The sequence below is a fragment of the Astyanax mexicanus genome, chromosome 7, assembly GCF_023375975.1.
Source record: "Astyanax mexicanus isolate ESR-SI-001 chromosome 7, AstMex3_surface, whole genome shotgun sequence".
NCBI classification, from domain to species: domain Eukaryota; kingdom Metazoa; phylum Chordata; class Actinopteri; order Characiformes; family Acestrorhamphidae; genus Astyanax; species Astyanax mexicanus.
In genome coordinates this window covers 18,813,395-18,827,477 of record NC_064414.1, presented here as the reverse complement: position 1 = coordinate 18,827,477, position 14,083 = coordinate 18,813,395, and the positions used below count along the sequence as shown (strand labels likewise).

General features: G+C 40.9%; 1 protein-coding gene across 4 annotated transcripts; it reads right to left on the bottom strand.

Moving 5' to 3' along the window:
• Window positions 1–5,067: 5,067 nt before the first annotated feature.
• On the bottom strand, window positions 5,068–13,248 carry LOC103025896 (zinc finger protein 271). Of its 4 annotated transcripts, none has more exons than XM_007247388.4 (2): window positions 13,119–13,248; window positions 5,068–8,705 (listed from the first exon to the last, which is right to left on the bottom strand). In XM_007247388.4, exon 2 carries the CDS (start codon window positions 8,607–8,609, stop codon window positions 7,167–7,169), a length of 1,443 nt encoding a protein of 480 aa, XP_007247450.3. In that variant the 5' UTR covers window positions 8,610–8,705; window positions 13,119–13,248; the 3' UTR covers window positions 5,068–7,166. The 4 variants fall into 4 exon arrangements, with proteins under 4 accessions (XP_007247450.3, XP_022540704.2, XP_049337267.1 ...); XM_022684983.2 differs by lacking the exon at window positions 13,119–13,248 and adding an exon at window positions 12,720–13,049; XM_049481310.1 differs by lacking the exon at window positions 13,119–13,248 and adding an exon at window positions 11,833–12,194.
• Between the last annotated feature and the right edge of the window lie 835 nt (window positions 13,249–14,083).

Here is a 14,083-nt window from a genome sequence, read left to right as displayed (position 1 = left end):
TTCTGTGAAATTAAACTGTCCACTTAGGAAGCAACACTGATTGACAATCAATTTCACCTGCTGTTGTGCAAATGGAATAGACAACAGGTGGAAATTATTGGCAATTAGCAAGACACACTCAATAAAGGAGTGGTTCTGCAGGTGGGGACCACAGACCACTTCTCAGAACCTATGCTGTCTGGCTGATGTTTTGGTCAGTTTTGAATGTTGGTGGTGCTTTCACACTCGTGGTAGCATGAGACGGACTCTACAACCCACACAAGTGGCTCAGGTAGTGCAGCTCATCCAGGATGGCACATCAATGCGAGCTGTGGCAAGAAGGTTTGCTGTGTCTGTCAGCGTAGTGTCCAGAGGCTGGAGGCGCTACCAGGGGACAGGCCAGTACACCAGGAGACGTGGAGGAGGCCGTAGGAGGGCAACAACCCAGCAGCAGGACCGCTACCTCCGCCTTTGTGCAAGAAGGATCAGGAGGAGCACTGCCAGAGCCCTGCAAAATGACCTCCAGCAGGCCACAAATGTGCATGTGTCTGCACAAACGGTTAGAAACCGACTCCATGAGGATGGTATGAGGGCCCGACGTCCACAGATGGGGGTTGTGCTCACAGCCCAACACCGTGCAGGACGCTTGGCATTTGCCAGAGAACACCAGGATTGGCAAATTCGCCACTGGCGCCTTGTGCTCTTCACAGATGAAAGCAGGTTCACACTGAGCACATGACAGATGTGACAGAGTCTGGAGACGCCGTGGAGAGCGGTCTGCTGCCTGCAACATCCTTCAGCATGACCGGTTTGGCAGTGGGTCAGTAATGGTGTGGGGTGGCATTTCTTTGGAGGGCCGCACAGCCCTCCATGTGCTCACCAGAGGTAGCCTGACTGCCATTAGGTACCGAGATGAGATCCTCAGACCCCTTGTGAGACCATATGCTGGTGCGGTTGGCCCTGGGTTCCTCCTAATGCAGGACAATGCTAGACCTCATGTGGCTGGAGTGTGTCAGCAGTTCCTGCAAGATGAAGGCATTGAAGCTATGGACTGGCCCGCCCGTTCCCCAGACCTGAATCCGATTGAGCACATCTGGGACATCATGTCTCGCTCCATCCACCAACGTCACGTTGCACCACAGACTGTCCAGGAGTTGGCGGATGCTTTAGTCCAGGTCTGGGAGGAGATCCCTCAGGAGACCATCCGCCACCTCATCAGGAGCATGCCCAGGCATTGTAGGGAGGTCATACAGGCACGTGGAGGCCACACACAATACTGAGCCTCATTTTGACTTGTTTTAAGGACATTACATTAAAGTTGGATCAGCCTGTAGTGTGTTTTTTCACTTTAATTTTGTGTGTGGCTCCAAATCCAGGCCTCCATTGGTTAATAAATTTGATTTCCATTGATGATTTTTGTGTGATTTTGTTGTCAGCACATTCAACTTTGTACAGAACAAAGTATTCAATGAGAATATTTCATTCATTCAGATCTAGGATGTGTTATTTGAGTGTTCCCTTTATTTTTTTGAGCAGTGTAAATATCACTGGCCGGAGAAATGCGGCCAAAATGCCTGGGAGTAAGCAGGATTTTATTCGAATATCTGAATATTTAGCTGTGTGATAGTAATGTCCCATTGATGCTGTTTAATATAATGTGTTTTCACTTCAACATGTATGAAAAATATAATATTTATTATTATATTTATTATTTATTAATATTTGTTATTTGTTTTTTTGCATTCAATGAAATCATATTTTACTATTAAATATAAAAAAATAAATTAAATATAATTTAATATTTACATATGCGACCTTCATAAATAGCAAATCAGGCTGCATTTTGAAGCTTGATATGCTTGCCAAAGTTATGATCTCTAAAATTTGTAATTGTGTTTATTGATCTCTCATTTTTATTTTTGAATGCGGAGCTCTATCCAGAAGCTGTGATTGGTTGGGCAGTATCCGGCATGTGCTGAAAGTGAGCGTTGTGATTGGCTCAGTTTAACGGTAGTCAACATCCTATCTAAAAGGGATCAGCTGTCCCATTTCCCCAACTACAACTCCTTCCCTCCATTCCTCCTCCTCCTCTCCTCTCTTTGATTCCTCCACCTTTTTCCGGGGTAGGAGAGGAGGAGTATGAAAGGAGGAGTAGGAGAGGAGGAGTAGCAAAAGTTTCTGGACGCAGCCAGGCCCTCTGCTCAAAGCAGCATTTCAAAAGCTCTGCTTCCACCTACTGGAGAAGAGGTGAAATACACAAAGGAACATGAAGTTCCTCCACTGAGGATCAGGGCTACTGTTATGTAAAGAGGCAGTGACATCACTCGCATCTTTATTTTTTTTTTCTTCTGGCCCTAAATGAAGCTTTACACACTACAAGGTCCTAGAATATGTGAATATGTGTATTGTTATCAGTAAGGGATACACAGTCCAGTCAGATTATTATGAGCACCTCTTTGTTTCTATAGTTATTGTCGGTTTCATCAGTTCATCAGTTCCAGTAATCCTGTATCTGTTTCTCGGCATACAGACCAGCTATTATTTGGGTAGTGGCTCATTTCTAGCACCGCAGTTACAGTTACCAGTAGAACAGACACTGCAGTGCTGCTGGAGGTCTTAAACACCTCAGTATCACTGCTGTGTCTGAGCCAACAGCGTAGATTGTACATGGTCTTATGGTGGACCAGCTAGGTAGGAGTGTCTAACAGGGATGAACAAAGGTGGACACATCTGTATTCTAAAATGACCATATATTTCACTGAAAACCCTGAGCTGCTCTGTCGTCATCCTGATTGTTAAAAAAACAGAAGTTATCACAGTTGCCCAGTTGCATGAGATATACACAAGCATGGAGACCAGAAACAGCAAGTTCAGAGACAGCTTCTTTCCCAAAGTCATCAGGCTTTCATATCTGCAACCCATACAAACTCACTCTGCACTTTACTTACAGTCACTCGTAGCTTTATAAAGAGAAATAAATGTGTTAGCAGCTTATATGTGGAGCATGTTTTGCTCAAATGAAGAGCAAACAGCTCACCTGAAGTACATGCTCAAATCAAGAAGAAAAAAAAAACAGATTTGGCACGTCTACAAAGCCAAGTAAAAAACAGATCTGAGCCACATTGAGCAAAAAATCAGATTTAAGTCACTTTAGCCTGGTACTGTAAATGTAGCCTTTTACATTTTGTCACCTTTTAACCACAAACTTAACTGTTCTTTATTAAGTAGCTCACAATTGTGAAACGGAACAAAAATAATTCTCCTACCTGAGCTGTGAATTTCTGCAGCTCTTCTAGAGTGACCATGTTCCTCTCTTGGCTGCTTCTCTGACCCGTGCTCCCCTTGCTCGATCTGTCAGTTTGGGTGGATCATGGCCATGTCTTTGTAGGTTTGTAGTTGTAGAATACATTTTCCATTTTTGGATGATGGATTGAACAGTGCTCCTTGGCATGTTCTAAGCTTGGGATGTGTTTTTATAACCTAACCCTGCTTTAAACTTCTCCACAACTCCATCTCTGACCTGCTGTTTGTTCACTAGTGTTCTCTAACAAACCACTGAGGTCTTCACAGAACAGGTGTATTTATACTGAGACTAAATTACACACAGCTGCACTCTATTAACTAATTAAGTGACTTCTTAAAGGCAACTGATTGCACTGGATTTTAGTTAGGGCTTTCAGAGTAAACGGGGCTGAACATTTTTGTACACCACAATTGTTTCACAGATTTTTATTTGATTAAAAGATTGAAAACCATGTTTGTGTTGGTCTATCACTTAAACTCTCAACAAAATATATTTAAGGTTGTTCTATGGGTATGAATACTTTTTCAAGCCACTGTACAGCAGCATGAAGACTGCAAACAGCAAAGCTGAGAGACAGTTTCTTTCCTAAGGTCATCAGGCTGCTAAACAGCCAGTGTATACAGTCTACAGTGCATTAGAACTCATCTCATCTGTCCCAATATTCAATATTTTACATTTCTACCTCATACTCTCTCTGCACCCTACACTTTACTCACATAGACCACTAGACTTTCTCACACATACATTAGGATTAACACCTAGGATTATCCAATGCCCACGTGAATAGCTAAAAATCTGTACATTCAAACTTTATATATTCATACCATGTACACATGTAAACAGTGCAATTCTACATGTTTATTGTTTATATATATTGTGTTCTACTACTAAGAGGAACTATGCACCTACATGTTTTACTCACCTTGTTTTGTTGTTTTTGTGACGTGACAGTAAAACTGGTTTGATTTTAGACTTTTGAAAAGTAGTAATTATTCAAGAAATATCTGCAAGAAATGATGGAAGATTTGCTTGAATCAATGATTTATTACAAAAAAAAAGCAAGACAGCAAATGTTTAAATCGTAATCTAATGGCAAACACAATACAAAAACATACACCTCTATATTAGATATAGGGCCACTGCACTGGATTATGAGACGTGCAGCAGATTTAAAAAAACAACAACAAAACAAAACAAGGTGATGATATGAACAGAACCCACATTATGAGAAGAACTGCAGAAAACAAGGCTAATGCTGTTCACCACAGGAGAAAAACAGGGGCAAAAACTGAATCACAACAGTAAAAGTAATCATTAGACTGAGAGAATTTAACCCTCAGCTTCAATAAGGAGAACAGAGAAACAAATTCTTCATCAAACCATAAACCAAGGAAAAAATGAGTACCAAGCTTTTAGTTTTATTTTTGTTCACTCTATTTATCATAACGAACAAATCATTCAGAACGTAATAACAGTGTAGGCTGTGCTTGATACGGCAGCTCAACACCACCACCCATGGTTTCATCTTTCAAACACCTGCCGACTTCAGAAACAGGTTAGTAATGGTTAGTCTGCCTCGTTCTGAACAGATAAGGGTAGAGCAGAAGTTTGGGTGAACATGAACATTGAACTGGACACACACTGGACACGGAACGCTACTTGGACCATGGAACTGGACCGCAGAACTGACCGAGTGCTTGTGTACAGGCGTTTCTGAAAAGCTTTGGTGCTGCTCTAAAATAGGTAGAACTTTGTGACAAAAAATGAATACTAAGTGTTCTGTGTCTCATGAATCAAAGCTTTAAAACCAATGTGAAAATGGTACTGCGCTGCTTAAAATAAAGAGAAAAAAAGCATTCGCTTTTCTCAGTCTTGCAAGGCCCACTTTTTGTTACCCTTAAAGAGGAATTTTACAGATTGTTCTATATTCCTGTATTAAAGCATCAAGATGTAAACAGTCGTTCTGTGTAGTCTGAAGTGAAACGCGCCAATTCTGTTCTGTAAAGAACTTTAGCAACTTCAGATGTGGGGATGGTAATCAGATTCCTGAAACACATATTATAACAAGCTTTTGGCATAAAATGTACTTCCTTTTAAAGTGATTTAAGGTGGAGAAGTACATGCAGGAAGCTGTATGTAAAACATCTTTTGGGGTAATCACTATTATTATTTTGATTATAACATAAAAAAAGTTTTGATTCACTGCCGTTTCCTGATAGTAAATACAATGCATATATTTGCATCACAGACATGGTGACTGCTGGTTCACATCACCACCACTGTTAAAGCAAACTGAGCTAGTAAAACTAACCTCTACAAAACAAACCACCCTGAGGGACTTTTTACATCTTGTACATAAATACTGAACAATCAGTGAAATTCCCCTTTAACATCATATTCCGAATTCATGTGTACGTAGTGCTTTTTTAAACGTTTCTATAAATACAATAGTGCAACTTTTTGAAATATGAAGTCCCTTGGCTAGTCCATAAATGATTCAAAGTTTAAACAAATCATCATTCACACAAGTTACACATTCCCCTCCCCCACTTCAACATTTTTCATTTTTACACATATACAGTAAATTTAAAATGTATATATATTTTTTTTCATGAGTATATTCTCTCAGTATATTCATCATGCACACACACACACGCTAATTAATATTAAGTCATTGTTTTTTCTCCCCAAAGCATTCAGAATCACACGTGTCGACGTCCGAGACGCAGTTCCACGTAACTCGCATGAATCTTACATTGTTCAGAAACCGACAAGCAACCTTTCAAATCTTTTGCTCTTTAATTATCAGATGAAAGAAGAACAGTATGAGCAAAATGAACAACATGGACTGTGCAGAGCAAACAAACAAACTGGTTCACAAAAAGATTTGTGAAATGTGAGACAACACAGGAACCAAGAAAAAAAAAAAAGTCATTCTTTCCCCCAAAAACAATTCAAATAAATATAATCTAGACTATTCTATTAGGCGGGTAACAAATTTACCAATTAGTACTTCAACCAACATCTAAACCAACAAATACAATTCACTGTAAAGGTGTGCATGTGTGTACTGTACTTTTCCTTTATATTAAAGCAACTTCAAATAGTTAGTTCTGTGCATGTTGTATGTGTTGTACGTGTTGGTTTACATTGAAGGCAAGAGGGTAGGTGGGATATTAGTTCAAAACACCCAAAATTTTAATAGATAAATAAATAAATAAAGATTACATTGTTTACTACTTTTTTGTATAGTAATTCCAAATCCACACTTCCAACTTCCAAATAACAACAGCTACCTCTCTTTTTTAAAGAGCAGCACCATCTACCACAAAATTGCCTAAATGCCCATAAATATGGAGGCGCAATTGAAACTACTCCTTACTTATTTTATTCTGGACAGCATCCCTCTCCCTTCTAAGTACTTTGCTTTGTTTCAGTGCCATGGGTATTTATAGCGCAAGCGTTAATAAATATGTAACACTTGCATTGTTAACGTCAATTCTTTACACAATAATTTGAAGAAAAAAGAAAAACTAAAACAAAAAAGGGAATGTGAACAAACAAGTTGTACAAATGTTTTACTTTACACACTGCCAGGTGATGGCCAGCATATACTTGAGCTGTACCCCAAAAAAAGAAATGAACAAAACAAATCTAAAGAAAAACAAACAAAAATAAAAATCAAAGCCTACTGCTGACAACACGGTCAATGACATCAAACCCCACTTCACAATGAGAGCAATGCCAAATCAACAGAAAAAAAAATTATGTATGGGGGGAACAGGGAGGGGAAAAAAAGAAAAAAGAAACCACAACAAAAATAAACAGGCCTTATTTCCATCAGCTGTGTTGGGAAATTTACAGAACTGTTCTCTCGGTCTTCTCACTCGGAATCGAACTCAAGCGGTGCGGTCTCATCAAGTGTCTCATCCTGACTACAATAATTGGGCACCTGGTTCAGTCCTGCGTGGACTTTCTTGTGCCGCGAGAAGCTGGACGAGTGGACAAACGTCTTGCCGCAGTGCTGGCACTCGTACATTTTGCCCATGGCGTGCGTCTGCTGGTGCTGCTTCAGGTTCGACATGCGGACGAAGGTTTTCTTGCAGGAGTTGCAGCCGTAGAGCTTTTCATTGCCGTGCATGTGCTCGTCTACGTCCAAGTCACCGGCGTGGCTGAAGGATCCTTCGCAGTCATCGTCAGGTGGCAGCGGCAGGGGCAACCCCTTCCTGCCTCCTTTTCCGCGCTTGTTCTTCTTGCACAGCGTGTAATAGTTGGGCTTGTCCCGGGAGCAGAGTTTTAGACGGATTTTTAGATCCGATGACTTGTCGAGGGCGTCTTTGCCCTGGGCATAGGAGTTGAGCAGCTGCCGCACGTGGGACACTTGGTGCTTGGAGAGGCTGGTGGAGGTGCTGAAGACCATATCGCACTGCGTGCACTGGTACTGTTTCTCCCGCTCCCCTGCCACAAACTTGTTTTCTGCTTGTACTGAAACCTTCTTTTTCTTGGGGACCCGCCTGCGCTGGGTCCCAGTCATAACGGGTGCCGGGGTGGGCGCCTGGTACAGCGGCTTCAGTTTCTGGTCCAGGGCTCTTCTATGAATCAGCTTGTGCCGTGACAGGCTGGAGCTGTGGCTGAAGTTTTTGCCGCATGTGTCACATGTGTGTCTCTTGCTTTTGTGGCTTTTCTTGTGTATCGCCAGAAGCCGTTTTCCGTTGCACTGGGCCCCGCACACGTTGCACTGGAGAAGATTCTGCGTTTCCCCCAACCTCGGTTTAGGAGAGCCTCCTGTGGCGTGCACATGCAAGTGGCGCGCCAGGCTGGAGGAATGGCTGTAGCTCTTGTCGCACAATTGGCAGTTAAAGCGCTTGTCTCTGGAAATTGAACCCCTTCCCTCACAGTCACCATCAGAACCCTCGTCCTCCTCCATGTCATCATCTTCATCGTCATCATCACTGCTGCTGCTACTGCTGCTGCTGCTGTCCTCCTCCTCATCCACCAGTTGGTGGTTCACCAGCTCCATGTGATCATCCACATATACATCGCTCCTTACCACCTCCTGTGAGGCAATCAGGCTCGGATCTATGTCCTCACATTCCGTGTACATCGCCTCGTACCGCTCGTCCGGCTCAACCTTGACAAATTGGTCAGAGGTGAAACAAGCACCCTCGTCCGAATCCTTTTTCACACAGGATATAGTGAACTTGGAGCCAACCTCAGCCCATTTGACCACATATTCAATGGGCTGGGTGTCTAGTTCCACAGTGATGAAGTCCGCCCCAAGAACGTCTGGCTCAGATGAAGTCAGCTCGGTTTCTGTGTCCTCCATTAGGGCTGTTCTCCAATGGTCCTCCAGCAGAAACCTTGAGGTATGTTTGCTGCTGGGCCTTGGTTGTTACAGCCTCGGTTCACACCTCAGCAACTCCTGCCAGACAGACACAGAAATAAATTAATATTTATATATGTTTTAAGGACAATATTTCTACATATTTTTGTCCATTTGTGCTAGTTGACCCCATATAGACAACACCACTGGAATCTTATGAAATTATCTAAATAATTACTTGCAGAAAACACAACAAATATTAAAATACACTCACTTCAGCTCAGAATTTCTCTAAACTTTTACATAAGCTGCAAAACATCATTCTGATGGTTTAATGTGAAATAATCCATTGCTGACTGACTTAGGCTGACTTCTTTACAGTGTCAATGATGGAAAACAGGGCTCAATTCTCCATTATTATCCTGGTTCAAATGTATTTCTAAGCCATGCATCTATTTCATACAAATTAATAAACAAGTATGAACTTTTGTCATATAGCCCACCACTTGACCTATGTTTATAATGCCAGTGATAGGGGCATATCATTTCCAATGCAAATAAATCACTATTTTTATACCATTAATAAGCTCAAAGAAGCTCCACACTTTAAACAAGGCACTGACTGTTTATACACATAGTACCTTGAGACAGTTCCCTGGGTACCTTCTGACATAAATTTTAGCCATTGCTGAAAACATCTCTGAAATATTCTCGCATATTTGCAGAAATAAGTTTGTAACTTGTCCCCCTACACTACTTGTTAATTTGTGCTCATCACTGGAATTTTCGCGACTTAAGTTCAAAACGACAGTGCCCAGAGGTGCATGGGCAGCGCTATGGCCCATATCACTAGCACTGTAAGCCTGTTGGGAGCATTGACCAAAAGTGCTGCATTTCAGAATGCTGGGGATAACCAGAGGTGATTTGCAATTCGCCAAAGGTTAGTACTGGTTATCAAGTTTCACTACACCCAAAGTACATTTTACACCAGATTTCTCCTTTTATATTGTATTCATGTAATACACAACCATCTTATGCAATGACTTGCTGCAGACTCCCCTAATGTTTTCCTAAAACTAAACATTTATCAGTCAGTTAAAGTTGCCTTCATTTACAACTCAGCTATTTAACTATGTAGAAATTTCAAACATTGCATTGAAATCGACCCTTAACTTAAAATATGTGCTGAAGCAGGAAAGTAAGACTACAGTAGAAGTATTCCAACACTGGGCCCCGAATCCAGGCCCCAGTACTAGATTTTTACTTAACTATTCTGCGATCAACTGATCAACTGGCAAACTTAAGGTACACCTACGAATAATTCAATTTTAAAATCCTGTCCTAAAAATGTATTTCACTGTTCAGATAACTTCTTTAAAATGTAGCTACATGGCCAGGGTCCTGCACTAAAATACACAAAATGCAATGGTAAAAACAATAGTCAAACCGAGTTACAAAAGCTAAGCTATGCAGTAGTAGTTAGCTTTATATCACCAGTATTAAAGCTCTAACTAAAAGCCCAGTAGATTTATTCTGACTTCCCTAAAGTTCCTCTAAAACTGAACATTTATCAGTCAGTCAATTTAATTGCCTTCATTTACATCTCAACTATCTATCCATGTACACATTTTGAGCATTGTGTTGAAATCTACCCTTAACTGGTGATATGTACTAAAGTAGGAAAACACCAAAGTAGAGGTATTTAACTCTAGGCCTTGAACACAGTTTCCAGTATGGTATTTTGTACTTAACCTGACTATTATGTGATGAACTGACTGGCAAACTAGTGGTATACAAATAATTGCTCCAAACTCCAAAATCCTGTATTAAAATGTATTTTAAGATGCAGCACTGCAGACCTCTCCTCTAAAATGTAACTAGCTACATAAGCATGGCCCTTAGGGACCAGGATGGAGAACCATTGCACATATTATAATCCAGTTTTGTGTTGTAGGTATGCATATTATTATTGGACCTTGACTTCTTGAATTACAGTACTAAAAACTGAATTCAAGGTCAAGAACTGACAGACACAGAATATACAGAGTACACAGAGAAACAATGGTTTTGTAGTTCAGTCCAGTTTAAAACTAGCTAAGCTAGGTCACCAGGATTAAAGCTGTAGCTGAAAACCCAACAGGACCAGGACCAGGACCAAGCCCAGCCCAGCTGACAGGCTGCTTCAAACCAACCAACCGAGCCCAGTGTGAGCTCCACAGACACTGCATCAAAACACCAAAGCAGATACCGGCGATATTATAAGCGCTGTTCCCGGTAATACCCGAATAAACGTGGTTATCGTCCTCGAGTCTCCTGAGGCGTAAATAAGCCGAAAGCTTGAGCTCATTTCCTGATGCGGGCCGACTCGACGTGTATGAATCTACTCCATGTTTAAACAAAACACAGCTTTTAGCTACAGGCATATGAACGCAGTCTCACCATGGGTTCACTTTTTCACTCGTCCAAAAGCAAAACAGGCGCTAAAAACGGTGATCTTTAAGAAATCAGTCCAACAAAGCGCTGCGGAGCCACACACACAACAACTCCAGCGGAGGGAAGCCGCCGCCGCCACCGCCCCGGTGCATTATGGGTAGGGATTAAAGGGGCTGCTCGTACTGTATCAGCCTGTCTCTCTCCCACCGGTGTTCTGTCGAGTTGTGCTACCCATCGATATACGCTACTTACCACCAGTGCGCCTGCGTCGAGCTAAATTTTCTTAATTTTTTTTCACGTTTTAATGATTTAAAAGTTTTCAGTTTATCTTCGTTCTTTTAACGTGTGTGCGTTAAACCTAATTTTACGATCATTCTATACTATCAAATGATACAGTGGTACAGTGTCTAGTCTAAATAGCAATTAATAATAAACAATCAAAAACAAAATATATTTGTTTATCTCACCACGCCTTATTGCTTTAACTTTGATTTTTGATACAGTGGGTTAGTGAGCTTATCCAAATATCCTGTTGGAAGCATTTTTCTAAAAGGGTGCCTATTTTTGTATTTTACGTTTAAATATACACTAGGGTATCACGATTTTACAAGGTGGCACAACTCGACAGGACACCGGCCGAACCGCCGAGCTGCTGTAATAATAATAATAATAATAAAACAATTTCCGCCACTAATATCAGCAGTTATACAGTAGCTAGCCGCACCAGAGCTCATTTGAAGGCTAAACTGCTAAACTGAGACTCCAAATGTGTTTATTATTCCCCCTCACTGACCTTGTGGATCAGTGCATCCACCCCGGCACTGGAGCTCCTGTAGGAGGAGATCTGTCTCTGGCCTGGATTCAATCCACCCGCCATAAATTTACCCCCTCAACATCCCACACACGATCCAGCGATGAGATATCACACGGATTTTATATCTTACAAATACAGAAATGCGGTATAAAGCCTGCAATTGATGACGGACGATGGATCTACAATCCACACGGGTCAGTGCAAACAGCAGAACATGGCTGTGTGTGAAACAGCTGAGGAGAGGAGGGCTCGACTGCAGGAGGTCGATCTTCTGACAGGATTTGACACAACCATGATAACTGCTAGAGTTAACCTAGCTAGCAAATTACTGATAATATCTGAATAATTTAATAAACGTTCGTTTTTAGTTAGCACTGGATTACTGAATATATTTTAATGATGATGAACAAATACTGAAGTAATGCCTCTTAGTAGACATTGGTCAGTGTTGTCAGTGCTGAATCTGACAGGGTGCTCCCCACAAATAATAATACAAATGATTGCTATTGCTATTATTTTATTATTAAAATTATTATTAATATTATTATTATGTAAATGTCTCCTTCTGCACTGCAAGAACACAGTGCATGCTACAAGCTATAAGAAAAGAAAACAAACAAAACATATTTAATAGTATATTATATTATTTAATAGCTACATACAATAGGAGTATACTGTAAAATCGATGTCACAAACACTAACCATCTAAATAATATTAATAAATTCTGACGTTCGAGATCAACGTTGTCTCAACGAATCAGACACGGAAAAACGAACGTTGATTCAACATGCTTTTGCTTGCTAGTTATCTGGGTATTCGCTAAAACTGCATGGCAGATGACAGCAGCACTGAGCACATCACTTACCCACCGACCCACCGACCGACTGAGCCACAGACAGAACCGCCTCACAATCAGGACAAACACTAACGCTAGCTGAGCTACTGGCGTGAACTGGCCGGTGTGGTCCCACCATCCCTTTACTGAGGAAGATAGAGAGAGCGCGAGCGCGAAGCACCGCAATAAACACTCACACACCCTCCCGCGCGCGCGCTCACACACTCACACACACACACATTTCACAATAGAAAGAGAAAAGCAGGAGCCCGGGTTTTGGGTAAACGCGGCTGCGGCTTCGTGCTCTCTCTCCCCCGCTGTCACGGTGCACACTCGGCTCCACGGCCGCCCTCTGTAAACAAACGAGCCTCCAGCCGCGCTCCGCTCTGCGCGCGCTACACAGATAAAGGGAGGATTTAAACACATTACCGAGCATCGGCCCAGCAGAAAGTGAATATCTCGCAGTTTCTCTCTTTCTCCTCGCTGTAATGTGACTGCTCGGCTCTGCCGCACCTCTCTGCTCGCCAGATCATAACCGATGTCGTCACGACTGTCAATTTTTAGGCGTTATTTTTTTTGTGCATCGCCGCCGACCTTACAGCATGTGGATTGACCGAGTTGAGGGTGCTTATAATACCTTATTAGGTTTTAAAATGTTAGGAAGGAATACAAAAATAAATAAATAGTTTTGTGTTATCTTAATAATTTTATCTTAGCAAAGTGCAAAAGATAAAATTATTTAAATAAATAATGCCTAACAACCATTAAGTTTTTAAGTTTTGTTGTCAGACATATTAGGCTTTATTGGTATTACTGCTCGAAAGCTTAGAATATTCAGTGTTTAATAAATATAATAAAAAATTGTGTTGTATTTTTTCTTTGAAAGGTATAAAAAGAAAAAGAAAGAAAGAAAAATACATTTAATTAACTTTTAACTAGTACCATAGTACAAAATACTAGACCCATATTCTGTCACTTTTTTAATCAAATATGTGGAATATTATTTAATGTCCTTTACTTCCCCTTGTAATCAGAAGGCTTTACAATTTTGAATCTGTGCTCTACTTAGGTCTTTAGAGTTTGTTGTTGTTCTATGTTCTATATTTTGTTTTAGACTGATAATAAAACAGTATATTAGCTGGTTTCTGTGCTGTAGTTGTAAATAAATGGTTAGTATTGTTCTAGACTAATAATAAAGCAGTATATTGGTTGGTTTCTGTGCTGTAGTTGTAAATAAATGGTCAGTATTGTTCTATGTTTTGTTTTAGACTAATGATAAAGCAGTATATTGGCTAGTTTTTGTGCTGTAGTTGTGAATAAATGGTCTGTATTGTTCTATGTTTTGTTCTAGACTAATAATAAAGCATAATATATTGGCTGGTTTATGTGCTGTA

Bases quoted from the DNA above. Each gene is read 5' to 3' on its own strand.
- LOC103025896 (XM_007247388.4), bottom strand. From the start codon at position 8,609: ATGGAGGACACAGAAACCGAGCTGACTTCATCTGAGCCAGACGTTCTT.